This window comes from Aspergillus foveolatus, assembly GCF_047715535.1.
Source record: "Aspergillus foveolatus strain CBS 279.81 unplaced genomic scaffold BDW70scaffold_16, whole genome shotgun sequence".
In the NCBI taxonomy this organism is placed as follows: domain Eukaryota; kingdom Fungi; phylum Ascomycota; class Eurotiomycetes; order Eurotiales; family Aspergillaceae; genus Aspergillus; species Aspergillus foveolatus.
Window position 1 is genome coordinate 423,117 of NW_027396080.1, and position 16,011 is coordinate 439,127.

General features: G+C 50.7%; 5 protein-coding genes across 5 annotated transcripts; 1 reads left to right on the forward strand and 4 right to left on the reverse strand.

The window, feature by feature from the left end:
- Positions 1 to 521: 521 nt before the first annotated feature.
- Positions 522 to 5,211, forward strand: BDW70DRAFT_149345 (uncharacterized protein; the record flags this gene model as incomplete). Its single annotated transcript, XM_073738993.1, has 3 exons — positions 522 to 545; positions 615 to 1,968; positions 2,540 to 5,211. The coding sequence occupies 3 exons, from the start codon at positions 522 to 524 to the stop codon at positions 5,209 to 5,211; spliced, it is 4,050 nt and encodes a 1,349-aa protein (XP_073597338.1).
- An 894-nt stretch (positions 5,212 to 6,105) lies between these two features.
- Positions 6,106 to 7,543, reverse strand: BDW70DRAFT_158851 (annexin; the record flags this gene model as incomplete). The annotated part of the gene is made up of 2 exons (XM_073740593.1): positions 6,106 to 7,460; positions 7,519 to 7,543. 2 exons carry the CDS (start codon positions 7,541 to 7,543, stop codon positions 6,106 to 6,108), a joined length of 1,380 nt encoding a protein of 459 aa, XP_073597339.1.
- Positions 7,544 to 10,036: 2,493 nt separating this feature from the next.
- On the reverse strand, positions 10,037 to 10,774 carry BDW70DRAFT_28792 (histone H4). Its single transcript, XM_073743698.1, has 2 exons — positions 10,642 to 10,774; positions 10,037 to 10,468 (listed from the first exon to the last, which is right to left on the reverse strand). Exons 1-2 carry the CDS (start codon positions 10,649 to 10,651, stop codon positions 10,167 to 10,169), a joined length of 312 nt encoding a protein of 103 aa, XP_073597340.1. The 5' UTR covers positions 10,652 to 10,774; the 3' UTR covers positions 10,037 to 10,166.
- Positions 10,775 to 11,930: 1,156 nt separating this feature from the next.
- On the reverse strand, positions 11,931 to 14,252 carry BDW70DRAFT_28909 (protein phosphatase regulator GAC1). The gene is made up of 2 exons (XM_073743699.1): positions 14,216 to 14,252; positions 11,931 to 14,133 (listed from the first exon to the last, which is right to left on the reverse strand). The coding sequence occupies exon 2, from the start codon at positions 13,989 to 13,991 to the stop codon at positions 11,946 to 11,948; it is 2,046 nt and encodes a 681-aa protein (XP_073597341.1). The 5' UTR covers positions 13,992 to 14,133; positions 14,216 to 14,252; the 3' UTR covers positions 11,931 to 11,945.
- On the reverse strand, positions 14,240 to 15,493 carry BDW70DRAFT_28956 (uncharacterized protein). Its single transcript, XM_073743700.1, has 2 exons — positions 14,538 to 15,493; positions 14,240 to 14,260 (listed from the first exon to the last, which is right to left on the reverse strand). The coding sequence occupies exon 1, from the start codon at positions 15,204 to 15,206 to the stop codon at positions 14,709 to 14,711; it is 498 nt and encodes a 165-aa protein (XP_073597342.1). The 5' UTR covers positions 15,207 to 15,493; the 3' UTR covers positions 14,240 to 14,260; positions 14,538 to 14,708.
- Positions 15,494 to 16,011: the final 518 nt, after the last annotated feature.

Here is a 16,011-nt window from a genome sequence, read left to right on the forward strand (position 1 = left end):
TGGTCTTACTCATACTATCTACTACAATGAAAGAACGTTCTGGGCCAGGGGAGTCGGCAGATAAGGTATGTATTTAGATTCCGATCAAGACGCACTGCAATCCACTATTTTATTACGTTTATGCCCATTGAGCAGGAGTTGAGAAATATCCGTCTGGCTCATAGAGCAGCGCGGAGGTTGCGGGGGAATTATGCCAGATCTATAAAATGGCTTTCCAGCGCTGCCAAATCCCAGCAGCAAATTTGTAGCCTTGGAGGAAACCTCGGTGACGAAATAAGCAAGCCGTCTTTTTGCGTCAGGTTGGTGAATCAGGGCTGAGATAATCACATGCTTGCCGATAAGCTCAGGTGTCACGGGCCCAATGACGTTATTTCACCGACCTCCTCGGATGATTGTCCCATACCAGGATTCAAAGCTAGGCGCGTCCTTTCGGAAAGGGCTTTTTCTTCCTACTCTCGCATCATATGGTGAGGTTGAAGCTGGTGCTTCCGCTGTAAGAAGCAGATTGTTAGTCGAGCAACATGTCAGAAGACGACTATGAGCTGGTATGGCTGCCTGAGGTTCAATGTCCTGAACTTTATCTTAGCTAACTTTCTGCAACTTGAATTTCTCAGGATGCTTACCAGCTGTACCTTAAATATGAGGAAAGTCCACCAGAAGAAGATTGGAAAAAAGTGGCGCTTCGAGGACCGGCTTTACCGACCATAGGGAATGCTGTTGCTGGTGCCGTTGGCGCTGCAGCGTCGAACCTTGCCACTTATCCGTTAAGCCTTATCATTGCGAGATTGCAAACCCAGAAGCGACGGGGGCGGAGAGCAAGTGATGAACAGAAACACGAAGATGGGGATGAGTATGCTGGGATAGTGGATGCTGCGCGGAAAATATACTCGAAAGAGGGCATCAGCGGTCTTTATTCTGGCCTTGTGCAGGACACGCTGAAAAGTGTGCTCGATGCGTTTTTGTTCTTCTTAGCGTACGAATTTTTCAGACAGCGGAGGATTGTCGCGAGGTACGGTTCTCAGCGCAAGTCAAGGCATAAGGTATTGCCTGTTCTTGACGAATTGGCTGTCGGAGTGTTGGCTGGGGCGTTTTCCAAATTCTTCACGACGCCTTTGTCGAACATCGTGGCCCGGAAGCAGACGTCGAAGACTTCAGCTAGCTCGTCGCAAATTGCGTCAAAGATTCTATCGGAGAAGGGTATTGCAGGGTTCTGGTCCGGGTACTCCGCCTCGCTTATCCTCACGTTGAACCCGTCCATCACGTTCTTCCTCAACGGGATTTTGAAATCTGTTCTTCGTCGGAGTAAGGGAGATCCTTCGTCTGCAGCCGTCAAGTTCTTAATTGCCGCTCTCAGCAAGTCAGCGGCGTCCTCGATCACATACCCTTTTTCAATGGCAAAGACTCGCTCCCAAGTATCGGGCTCTAGTTCGAGATCCAAAGATGAACGAACAAACGCTAGTGACGACAACGATTCAGATGAGATTTTCTTTGTGCCATCGATCATATCTAGCGTCATCGCCATAGCTCGAACCGAAGGGGTCTCTGAGTTGTACGCCGGCCTCCGCGGAGAAGTACTCAAAGGGTTCTTCTCCCACGGATTCACAATGCTTGCGAAAGACGCCGTCTACGCGGGAATTGTCCGGGCTTATTATCTCATTCTCATTCTGAGCAGACGGTACCCTAGCCCTGAGGAACTGCTTGAAGCGGCCCGAGAACGGGCTGAAGAATATGCTGAGGCAGCTCGGGAAGGTGCAAAGGATTTTGCAGAGCGGGCGAAGAATAACACGGAAGAAATACTGGACAGCCACACTGGCAGTGCAGCAGTCGACATGACATCTAATACTAATCCGGTTAATGTTGACGCGCTGGGATCAAATGAAACGGCGGAGTTGGTCGGTGATTATGTGGAGGACGAGGCGAGGGAGTGGAAGAACCTGTATCATTGGTTCTGGGAGAAGGAGAAGTTTGGTAAATAGTGATCATTGTATTTTATATCTAGAAGCGTGGGGAGTTTAGCAAGTCATGGACTTTTTGCTGAGTATATATCAGTTTTATGCACCTAAGTATACCTACCTGGCTTATGAAAGTTATGCAATTGCTAGTAATGATCTGCGCCCTACGGAAGCCCCATGAATCGATGATGCGGCGGTGGAACCGATCGAGTCGATCTAGTGGGACTCTCACTCCAGCCGACCACACCCAGTCAACCACGGTTCTCCCCTCTTCCAGGCCTCTTTCCACTCGCTTCTACCATATTGTCCACGCTTTCTCCATGTCGACAGAGCTGCAAGGTGCTCCTGGTTTGGGAGACCTAGAAAAAGAACTGACATGCTCTGTAAGTATGCTCTTTGAAAGCTTCATCCCCGGCCTCAAGGCAAGAGGGCGGGCTTCGGCATTCAGCCCTGTTGTCTTGCAGGCTATTGCCCCCTTGCATCTTTTGAACAATCCTGTCTCCTGGTTTCATTTATTTATCTCGAACCTGGAGGCTGATGCTGTTTCTCTAATGTGCCCCGCTGACCACTATGCTAGATCTGCACAGATTTGTTATTTCAGCCGCTCACCCTCCTTGATTGCCTTCATACCTTCTGCGGATCATGCTTGAAAGAATGGTTCTACACCCAAGCATCTCGTCGACCGTCCACCACTACTCCTCGATATACCTGCCCATCATGCCGTGCGAGAGTACGCGAGACTCGTCCAAATGCCACCGTGACGACACTCTTAGAGATGGTGCTGACCGCCAATCCTGAGCGTGCCAAGCCAGCTGCTGAACGAGCAGAGATTGAAGAGCGATATAAACATGGGGAGTCGGTTTTCCCGCCTGTAACGTCCCCGGACATCAGCTCGGCGGGTTCTGACGAAGAAGACCAGAGGATTCTGGAGGAGATTCGTCAGCTGAGTCTACAGGACAATCGGAGTCGAACGCAGACGACGGGCCATCGGTCGCGGCAGTCATCACGAACTCGCCGGACGGATTCCGCTGATATTAATGGGCAAAGAGAAGATGGCCGCTCTCGGCGACGGCGGGATGAAGAGCGGGCGGCACGACGAGAACGCACAGTACGAACCACGGGGCGGCCAGAGGACGCTAGGGAACGGACGAGGAGGATCGAACACCAATCGAGTCTACGATCTTTGTTAAGCTTATCTGATACTGAAACAATGGAGGAGGAAATCTTACGGCAGATATTTGAGGAAGGATTGTTGGACGATATCGACTTGGATAATCTGGAACCTGGGCAGGAAGAAGAGCTCAGCGAGCGTATTGCTGATGCTTATCGCCGGAGGCATATGGTGCGCACCCGCTCACAGCGACGTCAAGATACCTCAGGACCACCGCAAGCACAGAGACAAACTAATTCCCGCGCGGGGCCTACGCAGAGTGCGCAAGAAACCTCCAGCAGCCCTGCTACTCCGAGGTCACCACTGCTCGAGCCACCCACATCGCGCCCAGGCCCATCAAACCATCAAAGACATCTTTCAGAGCAAGGGAGCAACCGGCGAAGGAGAACTTCACCGGTGCCATACAACCCGGCTTCATCATCTGACGTTACGCTGGGCCCTGCTCAGAGATCATCTAGTGACATAATCCCGGATCGTCCTCGCAACTCGCAATCACGCCCCCCGCCATCCGGATCTGTTGCGACGCGGTCTCGACGCGCTAGTTCGTCTGGCCAAAGCGTCCCTCAAATTTTGATCGGGGATCGAAATAGACCCTCCGGTAATAGTCGTACTAGACCATCCATCAACACTCCAAGACCTACAACCTCAACACGGAATCCCTCAGAGAACCCAAGCTCTTTGCGGCCGCGGAATGGAACCTCTGAGATCTCAACGAACAGCTCCGTTGTCGCCGAAGTCAACGGTCCACGTTCTCGGCCATCATCATCTCGTTCGAATACTTTAACTCAGCCTGCCAATTCATACATAGAACCAAGTATTTCCTGCGACCGCTGCGGAAAGGCTAACATCCAGTACGAGCTACATAAGTCCTGCTCACGGTGTAAAGATGGCAACTACCATCTTTGTCTCGGGTGCTATCGGCATGGTCGAGGATGTTTGGAGTGGAAGGGTTTCGAGACATCTCCACTCGCTGAGTTTGTGAGATTGAAGGCGTTATCGGCAAGTCCGCCAACGCAACCACAAGAGTCTCAACACGTCCTACACTCATTTAAGTACTTGCGGCCTCCCGAGACAGCTCTTCTATTCGCGCGAGAGGGGAGGGAAATGATCAGTGATAATCCCACTCGCAGACTACAACAAGGCCTATTTTGCGACATCTGCGAGTCTTCCGCGGACGAGCTCCTATGGACCTGCAACCAATGTAATCAAGGAGACTGGGGTTTCTGCAACAAATGTGTCAACAAAGGAAAATGCTGCACACACCCGCTACTTCCAATTTGCCGCATGAATAACGCCCCTGAAGGTCAGTCCACCGCCAGTAGCAGCGTAAGTGAGTTTAATGTTTTGACTATAACTACTCGATGTAACGCCTGCACCTGCCAAATCCCCACCTCGACGCTCCGATTTCACTGCCTCCGATGCGCCGATGGGGACTACGATCTTTGTGCCAACTGTTACCTGAAATTTGTCGCGACGTCGAAAATCCGCAAAGAGGACGGCCTCAACGGATGGCGCCGCTGTCTTAAGGGCCACCGCATGATTGTCGTCGGATTCGAGGACTGCCCCGAGGGTCAGCGTCGAGTTATCGCCCGCAATCTCGTCGGCGGTTACGCTCTGAAGGACAAATATATCCCTTCAACGTCCTCCTCTGCCCAAGCCGTCTCCAGTCCCTCCGGTACGCTCACAATAGAGAGCCCGACGACTATAGGCGACTGGAGCTGGAAAGAAGGATCCGAGCGCCGAAAGAAAGCGTCCCGTGTGCGGTCCGCATGGAATAACGATCGTGACCGCAACCCCGTCTCTGAACTAGGTGCCTCTTCCTCACTCAACTCCAACCAGTCACAAAGCCCCAGCACAGGGATCCTATCCTCCCGCCGCTTCCCACCGGACGGTGGTGTTGGCCTCATTGTCCACGCAATGTGGTCCTGGTACCCAGAGGAAGGTGTTGACGACGAACTCATGTTCCCCCGTGGTGCGGAGATCACAGAGGCGGAGAATATCAATGATGATTGGTACTGGGGCTGCTATGCTGGAATGACGGGGTTATTCCCTGGGTCCCACGTCTCGGTAATTGGGGAAATTGTCTGATATGTAGATTTGAGGTCTGCGGAGATGCCACATATTTCCGTTAATTCTCGCTGTCTTCCGCTAGTTCTTCTCGCATCTATGTACTGGCAACCCTGCATGGCAAGTATTCCCACGATGACTCCACAAGTTATACTGTATCTGCATTCATGTGATATGATCATAATGACTTGACACGACCTGATATGACATAATCTCTCATATGCGCTTGCATGGACACGGCCTTTTTTTTATCTTTCCTCATCACTGTTCTTTTTGTTTCTTTGCAGATTGCCACTTACCTCTGAGGCGCAGTCAGAAGTTTTGTACAGAGCAGAGATGTGCAGTGGCGTACGGAGTGCAACTGTTATCTACTTAGTACGTGGCAACCTCATCACTGTGGACTAATCCCTTTCTTCTACTGAAGCTGTGTAACGTTATGCATATTTGTGAGCCTGTAACTTCCTGCATTGCTAGCTTTTCAGCTGTACATACTGTGCATTTAATTGACGAAGTTGGCCTACTTGACTTGGAATCTTTTGGCGTTACTAGCTTTCAACTGGTCTTTACTCTGTGCGCACTCGTCCGTAAATCCTTTCTATTAAGAGAATGATTATTCCATGGTCCGGCTAGTACTGTAGGTTAGGTCAATATTCAAGTCGTCCTCCTGTCAAACTCTAGAAGGTGGCGAGCTGTCTGAAGCTGGTTCTGGGATATGGAGATATAAGTGAGATAATGTCAAATATTTATTCATTAGTGCGATTATGGTATCTTGGTCATAACTCAGAGAAAACAGAGTTGCCGGATAAATCGCCTGACCTAAAGCATCGGATCAGCATCGAAAGTAAGAATAATACACAGAAAGAAGAAGAATCGGCAACTGCAGCAAATACAGAGTGCACGAGGGCGATGAATGAATCACTCCAACATCGCCACCAACAACCTTTGATAATCCCCACTTGTTTCACCTCTCACCCTTTTCACAAGATCCTGCTTATACTTATGCTGGTAAGCTCTCTTCACGTTCTCCAAATGTTGGCGGTCCCAATGAACACGCACAACCCTCACAACAAGCCTCTCGTCCTTCGTCCCCATGCCCCTCATGCATTCTTCCAAATTCACAGCGTCACGCATAGCAGGGTCCGACGCCGTCCGGAGCATATGCAGCAGTGCATCCTTCATGTGGCCTGAGAATTCCTTCTCAATATGTGCTTCGAGCGACGTACGGTAGCGCGCAGAGAAAGCTTGGCTAAGGGCTCGAAGTTCGTTGTTTGAGCTGCGTGCGAAGATAGAGCATACTTCGTCTGCATTGTTGACCATGCGTGCCGCTGTGGCGCCGTGTATGTTCTGGGCTTCGAATTCGATAGTGCGGTAGTCAATAGGGGCGTTTTCTTCATGGCGTACGGCGCGGAGGACGTGCGCGAAAAGGCTCTTCGTCTTAAAGGAGAGATCACCTTCAACATCGCGTTCAAGAGAGCGGCGGTATGTGCGCTCATAGGAAACCTTGATCGCATTGAGGTCCGCATTTGAGCGACCGAGAAGAACATCGTTGAGAAGCCACTCCTTTGTACCGATACCTTGAACAGCTTCGCGTGCTAACGCGGTATCGTGCATAAGAGGGCCATCGATAATAGCTAGCAGACCCTGACGGAAGTAGCTACTTGTTTCGGACTTGATATCGCTATAAAGATCGCGGCGGATGTGAGATGAGTATGTTGCGCGGACAGCGGCGACCTGGAGCGGATCAAGCTTGCTAAGGACTTGAATGAGCGCCTTCTCGTCTGTACCAAAACCCTTCATAGCTTTGCGGAGGGTGTCAGCTTCCCGGCGAAAATCGCCAGGTGCAATCTGACCGGGAGCGTAACCCAGGGAGGGCATCGAAGGGGCAGGCATGGGAGGAGCGCCAAATCCTTGCCCATATCCTTGCGGAGGCGCCGGAGGGCCCGGAGGGGGTTGGAAGTGCTGGGGGTTTTGCAGTGGGGGCTGGGGGGAGTGTGCTGGCGGTGGATGTTGACCTTGGGCGTTATATCCATACTGCTGAGGCTGATACCCTCCAGGAGGAGGCCGAGGAGGCCCAGGAGGTCCAGGAGGAGCGTATCCAGGCTGGGGTGGAGGATGTGGGCTGTAGGAATGAGGATGAGGAGGGCCAGGAGGGCCAGGAGGAGGCTGAAATGAGCCGGGGCTAGGTCCGTAACCATGTTGAGGAGGCCCGTTATACTGAGGTCCGGGGTAATATCCACCCTGTGGAGGACCCTGCGGACGCGGGTATTGCTCTGAAACAACGATTGTTAGTATTGAAAGCAAAATGAAAAGCTATCATCGAGGACTCACGGTTTGGTGGATAATGATAAGACATGATTGCGATGACAAAGAGTGGATGAATTTGTTAGAGTTGAGAATGATGTAGGAAGGAAAGGAACTGGGTATATTTATGTTCCTGATGAGTTCGTAACGACGCAACCGATCGATGACATCGCCCCAGACAATGAGGGGCATGACCTAATCAGGATTGGCGTGACCCAGTGCTGGTTAACGCGCGCCTGGTCCGACCAATGACGAGCAGCTTGTAGTGGCGCAGCTAGTGTAAGGCTAATTGTGGCAGTACAGAAATCAGCCCACTTTCCTCTTTCGTCATACTACTCAGAGTAGTTTTTGTTAACGCGAGTCGGAGAAAATAAGCGTTCATCTCCACAGAACTCTAGCCTAGGCTACAGTTTACAGAGGATATCATCTCAGACCAAAATTTTTCAGCATTTGAATATATTACGTGTGTTGATGCGATCTTCGCTTGCCGAGTCTCTTGGCATGATTGTTATGTGGTTATATATTTGTTTCTATATTCAGCTAATCTCTCCAATGCAAGCACACCATCGTATTGCTATTGTCACCCCTGTCAACTCGAATTCCTCGGGGTTTGCCGTATAGTCTCTGAAAGTGTTGCAGCGATAGAGAAGCTTTTCAGCATTCCTCATTTGCGAGTGGTTGAGGGCTTTGAAGGTCTTGGAGGTTGTGCCTGCGCGTTCAACCTCTGACCCACTGATGCGCCCACGATGTTTTGGACCCAGCACATATTTGTAGCCTGTTAGAGCTCGACGGTACGTCGTTTCAGCTTCTGCCTGTCTATGCTGGCAGCCCCAAACTCGGCAGAGGAATATACCGTACTGATAGTGTAGTTGTGATCGGGGTTCAGCGTCTTTTTAAAGCCGGACACTGGGAGTTCGTACTGCGCCTTCACTGCCTTGAACTTGCTTCTGCTTTGAAGTTGCTTTGTTGCCAATATACTGTGCAAAGCCCTACATTATATCCAGTGGTGCTGGATGATCTGACCCTCGAATCCTGTCGATGCCCCAGGGAATCTTCAGACATCACTCCCGCCTCTTTGGTCAACTTTGACGATGGTAGAGCGGGCCAAGGATCAGCAGGAATACAAGGTCTGGATACCGTTATAGGCCAAGCATGGCATTTTCCCTTAGAAGCCTTCTCGGTACGGCTCCTCTGCAATTCAACCTCCCACAGCTGGTGTGCAAGCGTCCGAGGTGACCAGGGCTCTTGAGCGTCATTATGTGATCAGGCTTGAACATTTCATCGTACTCAGATTGTGGTCTCTGATACATATCTTCTGACTTTTGAGGTCAATATGGTGTAAATATGCACGAGGTTCCACGTATCTCGCGACCATGACTTGGTTCGATCCTAGGGCCATATACCCTGAGAGTGCTTGCTCGTATGTCGCCATCACTTTCTTCCATTTCCGCTGAGCTTCGTAAATGATCGAAAGACTGTATAGTATACACAGTACCTGAGGATTGGATAGCGCATCTTGCCCCGCGCTTCCGGCAGATAGATAGTCCCCACCGGTATATCTCTTCTGCCTGGTTCAGTCTCCACTGTTCGGCCAAAGTTTTCAGTATGGCTACCTGTTTTGCATTTGCCCGAAGCGGGATGCTTTCATTTAGCCTAACGGTTTACGCAGCTTGGTAAGCACATAGCCGCAGCGAAGGGGCAGCTGTTGTTGGACTATCTAGGAGTTCGGGCCGTCGATAGTTGGGCTATGCGTCCAACGGCGGTGAAGACTAATTCTTCAGTCAGACTGCCTTCGGCTCGTTTCGGCTCTCTGACATAGGTACCACTTACACGTCTGAATGCTTAGTGTAGCTATTGTCCGGCAGCTTCGCCCCAGCAAATGAGGACCGGATAGCGTTCTGTTCGGTCACGATCCTCTATCTACCGCCTTTTCTGGAGTGCAGGATAAAGTATGGAAAGGCTGGAGGATCCTTTATCAACCAGAGAAGGAGCAGCATGTTGACGAAAATCAGCGAGTATTCGGACACCAGCAGTTTCTCAATATTGCCCTTGACTAAGATCAAACCGAAAGAATTGGCCGATACAGTCCACCAAACCAAAGCAGATTTGATTGGGATTGTCAGGATGAGAGATTGATACGGAAGTTCTCTGTTCCATCTCCCTGCGTTGAGAATGATTATTAGTCTGTTAACCGCGCCATAACAGGGATATGGCCACTTACCAGACCACAGGTTTGAGGTAATTCATCGATTGACTAGAGAGCGTGATATAATGGGAAGATTGCTTGGGGCTTACGGCTTACAGTTAGGTTTGGAGCCCTGACCAGCTAGTAAAGTTCCAAGAACGCCCATTCCTTCTTGACATCAGCTACTTGCGCTTTGCAACCTCAGACTATGTTTTACAAATGAGATGTTGAGTAGACAGAAGCTCTACGAGAATCTAAATATGGACACAGCTCTTATCGTATCATCCCAAGCGCTAGGGCGACCAGAAGAAGAAAGAAACAAAATCTAGATATAAGATTCAGTTCGATTCATAATCTGTATGTGATAGGCATCATCCCAACCAAAATCCTGAGCGACCGAACGAATAACACCCTACCGAGACCCATATTCCCATTGCATTGCAAAATCAGACTCAACGAAACATAAAATGTAGACCGTAGACAGGTAGATCTAGCCACCGAAGCCGTAGAGGGTGCGGCCCTGGCGCTTAAGGGCGTAGACCACGTCCAGCGAGGTGACGGTCTTGCGCTTAGCGTGTTCGGTGTAGGTGACGGCGTCACGGATGACGGACTCGAGGAAAGACTTTAGAACACCACGGGTCTCTTCGTAGATCATGGCAGAGATACGCTTGACACCACCACGGCGCGCAAGACGACGGATAGCGGGCTTGGTGATACCCTGGATGTTGTCACGTAAGATCTTGCGGTGACGCTTGGCGCCACCTTTGCCGAGACCCTTGCCACCCTTGCCGCCTGTAGAGTGAGCGTTAGCAGAAAGGTAAAGAATAACGGAGGTGGAGGTGAGGTTGAGTAAAATAGGGTTGATGTGGATGAAAGGACTGACGTCACGTGCCTTGCGACACGGTCCAACAGCGACGACAATCGTCCAGTGGGAGACAGATCTTAGAGGATAGAGAAATACTTACGTCCAGACATGATGAAAAGGTACTAAAAGATGTATAGGAGTTTTTGAACGATGAAATTTGATGGAAGTTATATGTTTTGATGAAGTGGCGGCGGCGAGGTCGAAATAAGGAATTCGGGAAGAGAGGGGAAAAGAAGAAAGATCGTTGTAAGGGTGAGAGAAAGGGGTTTAAATAAGTGGGCGGTAGGCGACTGACCGATTCGAAGCGCGTTTGGGCTCACTGAATGACTAAGAGACTAGAGGGTCAGTTGCAAGGAGTCAAATAGCGACGTCAAGCGCTGATTGGCGGGTGGGGGTAGAGAAAAAGGGCGTTATGAACGACAGCTTTCCAGGCCGCGTTTTCGGGCGGATTCTGAGGTGGTGCGGGAGTGCGGGCGTTTGGGGCGTTTGGATCGCAGCCGGCCCGGGGGGGGTGCGGGAGGTCATGTGACCAGGAACATCAATTTGACAAGTACTGTGGATGCATCATACTCAATTTCTTTACCATCTACAGAGACTATTGGAAAAAATAAAAATTATTGGAAGATGATTCAATCAGTCTGTTTCTGTGTTGTGATTGCGATCTGTCGCAATTGATATGATCCCAAAACTCCCATGAGATGAACCGTAAATACAGTTAAACGACCGAACGCTTCCCTAAGAAAACGAGCAAGATAAATACCGTAAAGGAACGGACAAAAACCTCCTAACGCCATGCATAGAACAAATCAGCAGACTAAATTAACAACCAGACTTTGGCTTTTGAACATGGAATGAGTCTCAGACAACGCACGCCGTTGAGAAACCTGCCTGGCCAAATGCATCCACAACGGAAACAGAGCGAGATTCGGATAATGCTAAGTAAGAAATAAAGGAAACACCCACGAACAATATCATCATGGGTGAGCCAATCACTTTAGATAATTGCGTTGGCTGCAACTAAACGTCGCACGATAAATGTCCAGTGTGCCGCAAGCCATCTCATAAGACATGAAATTAGGTAAACAATACAAAGGCAAAAGACTGGCGCCTCGCGGTTTATGGTGCATCGCAGAGGTTCTAGCCGAATGCGCAACAGAGAAAAAAAAAGTAGAACTGCACGGATGAAGCAAGATGCGTAAAAGATAGCGGTTGCATGCTATGCAGCAGCAACCCACTCCCGACGCAAGCAACGATACAAATGCGGTTTACCAAGTAAGGTGGCTTGGGCAACTCGACAAGCTCGAACTGAAATTACAACGAAATGCGGGCGTAGTATTGCCCACCTCGGAGACGAACTGGAGCAATAACACGTAACGGATAGAGTGAATTAGCGGTAGCAGTGGCTCATCCGCTTATCATCGCGGGCGTTTGCGTTTCTTTGAAGAGTCTTTCTTGCATGGGCTCGAAATAATTATATGAGTAGGTTGGCGGAGACGCTGGTAGACTTCGTGACCCTTCAGCTACACTCTCGTTTGGGGAATAGCTTGGTGGTGACGACGGCGAAGATGAACTGGTGGCGGGCCCAGAGTCATTGACTTTGAGCGGGTGACTAAGTTTTGGGGATGAGGCTGGAGAACCAAAGAAGCAGTATCGATCCACAAGTTCTTGATACACAGAGGATTCGCGGTTTGGCTTGCTTGACAGCATCGAAGATGGCTTCTCAGGGCTCGCTTGAGCGAGCTGGAGGACAGGCGATATACTTCGTGCATCAGCCCGCGGCGCAGGGGCTCCAGACTTGGCTCGGGTGGTCAACATTGTGCGGTCATGTTCTGGTTTCTTACGGATAGCGGCGGATAGCGACGACTCGAAATCATAGCGGTTGCCAAAGACCTGATGCGACTGCTTGTCGCGGCGTATAGGGACAGGGCTCTCAGAATCGTGAGGCACATCATCGTCATCAACGGGTTTCTCCTTTCGATCGTTGAGAGGAGGACCGAACGATATGTACCGATGCATGTCGGAAAAATCCTTTAGAGATGAAGGCATTGATAGAGGGCGACTACCAGATCCAGTGAAACTCCTGCTTCGAGGCAGATTCGGTCGAGGACGTGCGCGAGGCGTATCCTGGGTTTGAGCCTTCGGCTTGGGAATCTTGGTGAAATTGACCTGATAGTTCCTCGTCTCATTGTTGTCCCAAAACTCCTGGCCATTCACATTATACCGGATACAGACAAACATGTCTTTCTTATCCAGGTTTGTCTGTTCATCAAGCCTAATATGAAACATGAATCGATCGTAACCATCGTGTAGCTGCTTTCGTCGAGCATCATGGCTGTACTCCGCCGTTACTTCCGAGGTGGTTCTCCAGTTATCAAACGTGAAGCGGGCTGCAACATGTTTCTGATAAGCGAGGTTAGCGACCACCACTTGGCCAACCAGAGAGTGCTTGTCTGTCGAAAGAAACAGGCGCTCAAGGCGAACACGTGGATGCGGGTGAGATGGTGGTTTATGAGGAAAGTTAGATAGCCGAAGTCCCCATTCAAAAGCAGGATGGCTCGACGACTCGGAATGGAATGGGTATTCGGAGTCTGCTTCCAAATCCTCCACCGGTGATGAACCGGCACTGACGGCTTGGGGCTTGTCAAGCTGCAAGAAATGGCGGATATGCTCCAACTGAGCATCGAAGTGGACCGCCTTGGAATATGTCGGAGTCCCAGGCATGCTAGACGGCCGTCGACGAGATGATGGGCGTAATGCGGGCCTAACAAGCTCCCCAGACTTCTTGCGCACCATTGGTAATCTTGGTTCAGGGTCAACATCACGATCACTGTCCTCTGGAGAACTGGTGACCGCCTCCTCTTGGTTCCGGTGGGCTGATTTTTCGACAAATGACCGAGAGCGAGAGATAGGGCGATTATCGTGGGTCAGAGAAGGACGGCGAGGTCTCGCTGGGGAAGCTCCCGTCTGTTCCTCACTTCTTGCCGGAAGCATATCCTCTGAAGGGTTTCTTTCAGGAGACACACTTCGCCTTTGCTCTATTGACCGCACAGCCGCCTCCAATTCCTCCAGATTCAGTACATCCCTTGCTGGGCTGCTCGACTCTTCATCACTAGAGTTCTGGCCAGACTCCGGAGGCGACAAGAGAGCTCCAGGGGGGATTGGCCCCTCGTTCACAGGCGAAGGCGACTGCCTAAGGCTAGCATAGACATCTGTGTTCCGGCTTTGTTCGAAGCTGCTGTCAGGTGCCGGGAAAACAAATGACTTGCTGTTAGATGGAGACCGCCGGTGCCGACGGACATAGGAGGCGGAAGAGTAAGATGGGAGGTTGTTTAAGTTGCCTGCATCCGGGTCGGCCACGTTGGGTGAGCTTGGTGATGGAGGGGTGGTCAGGTCAGAATGTTCAACATGCAGCGTAGAAGGCGACGTCTTCAACGGCGCAGTGTATGGCATCCGGCCGGTCTTGTGCAGAGGAACACAAGTAGCGGCTGACGACAAAAGGGTCTGGATACGAGATGAGAAGCTAGCTTCGTTGGAAAAAGATGAAGTAATCAAGAGATCAATTGAAGCCAGGCGATGTGTCTGTAAATAAAGTCTGGTACTTAGGTTAGCCGATAATCCAGCAGGGTGTGGGTTGCACGAAACAACGGACAGTGGCGATGGTTGCAAAGGCTCACAGATGTCCACGCAAGTTCAGACAACAGAAGCGAAGCAGTAAAGCACTGTACGCATCCACGGAGGTAAGCGTTGCGTTGAAGCTTCAATGGAGCAGCAAGGTCCGGTGGTCCAGACGAAACAGGAAGGCGCAGTGGAGGGATTCTGGAAGACTACGATAGGCAGGCAGCTGAGAAGACCCAGGTACCACGACACAGCGCCTGTCACACCAGGCAAAGCACGAAAGGGGAGAAAGTGAAGCTCAATGAGGACGGTGGAAAGTGACCGGTGCGACGGCTGGAGCGGCAGAGCACAGGAAACGTGCTGGAACCAGATGAACCATACCTTTCATATACGACATGGGAACATCAGACCCCAGAATAGTCAAGGTGAGGCGGGAAGAAGCAGCAGCAGGAGACCACGAAGAAGAAGAAAGAGAAATGAAGAATGAGTAATGAGTAATGAGAGGTGAGAGATGAGAAATGAGAAATGAATATCAGCCTTGATGGTTGGTGGTCAGTGGTGATGTGATGACGGGATCGATAAGAGGCCAAAATCAAGGAACGGGCGATACGGGAGGAGACCGTAGATAAAGGGACCCAGGTTTCCAGACAGAGGATGCCGGAGTGGGGTGGAAGAGGAGAGGAAAGGAGGATGGGGCGCTGAGTAGCAGAAGCAGGTATATACTCTCAAGAGAGTACCGTTGTAGGAAGAAATAATGGCGGCAATTAATAACAGGATTAATCGCATATATAGTAATATGCAATAATCGTCATTTTCTGTGTCAATGTGGTAGTATAAGAGACTAAACCTGCCAGTAACCTCGTTGGACCCGCCCTTGGAGCTGCATGCACGCACTGACTCTAATTGACTGATGATAAGGCGAATGCGAATCCGGAGAGGATCTGACCGGCGGCAAGGAAATTTTTGCTTCCAAGCTCGTGAGGGGCAAATCTTGCCATGATGATTATGTATTGTTATTATCTCTTCCATCCATGGTCGCATTGGCCTCATGGTAGCTTCGCAGACCCAGCAGTCTAGAATCCCAGCCTTGGAGCCTATTTCTTGGAACTACGACTGTACTGCCGTCTCGTACCGTCCGTACCGTTGAATGTCTGGAACGCTACTGAGGTTCTTTGAACTCTTCCCACCGCCCGAGGCCGCTATGGCCAGCTAACGCCAACTAAGGAACACAACGAACACTCACGACAGCTTTGGAAGGTCAAGACTACCAAGGTATCTGAACGACGATGGCGCCGATGGCGCCGATGGCCGCGATGGCCGCGATGGCCCGGTCAGCCATTTCGAGATTCTGATATTTTTTTTTCATTTCGGCGGCTGGTCTGATACTAGCCAACTTAAATTAGGCGATCGAACGGTCTGGGACGGTGGGACGATCCCTACCCATCAAGCCATCCAACGCCCCCGGGCCCCCCAAAGCGGCGGCCCAGTGGTCAAGACCAGGTATGACTGTACAACCACGGTATGCTTTCGCCTCCCGATCGCACGATCCCACTGCACGTTGAGCAATGAGCTGAGACTTTGAAAATCTCTGATATAGTCTACTCTCGTTCGACTTCTGCCTTGCAGTGCGCAACTCCTCGGAACATTCACCATTCGCTGGCTTCGTCGAATTCGTCGATTCATCGATTCATCGATTCCATCGAGTTTCGTCCATTTAGCGAGCTTACCCCCAGCCTTGAAAACTCTGGCCGTTCCAGCGGTGAGCTTGAACTGCATACTGTCTCTCCGATATCGCGACGAAAAGCAAAAGAGTGCATTGCTTCTACTTCTCTACCTCTCTGCTCCCTTATCCCAT

Coding starts and splice junctions, on each gene's coding strand:
- BDW70DRAFT_28909 (XM_073743699.1), bottom strand. CDS start 13,991: ATGCCATACACTGCGCCGTTGAAGACGTCGCCTTCTACGCTGCATGTT.
- BDW70DRAFT_28956 (XM_073743700.1), bottom strand. CDS start 15,206: ATGAGGCCAATGCGACCATGGATGGAAGAGATAATAACAATACATAAT.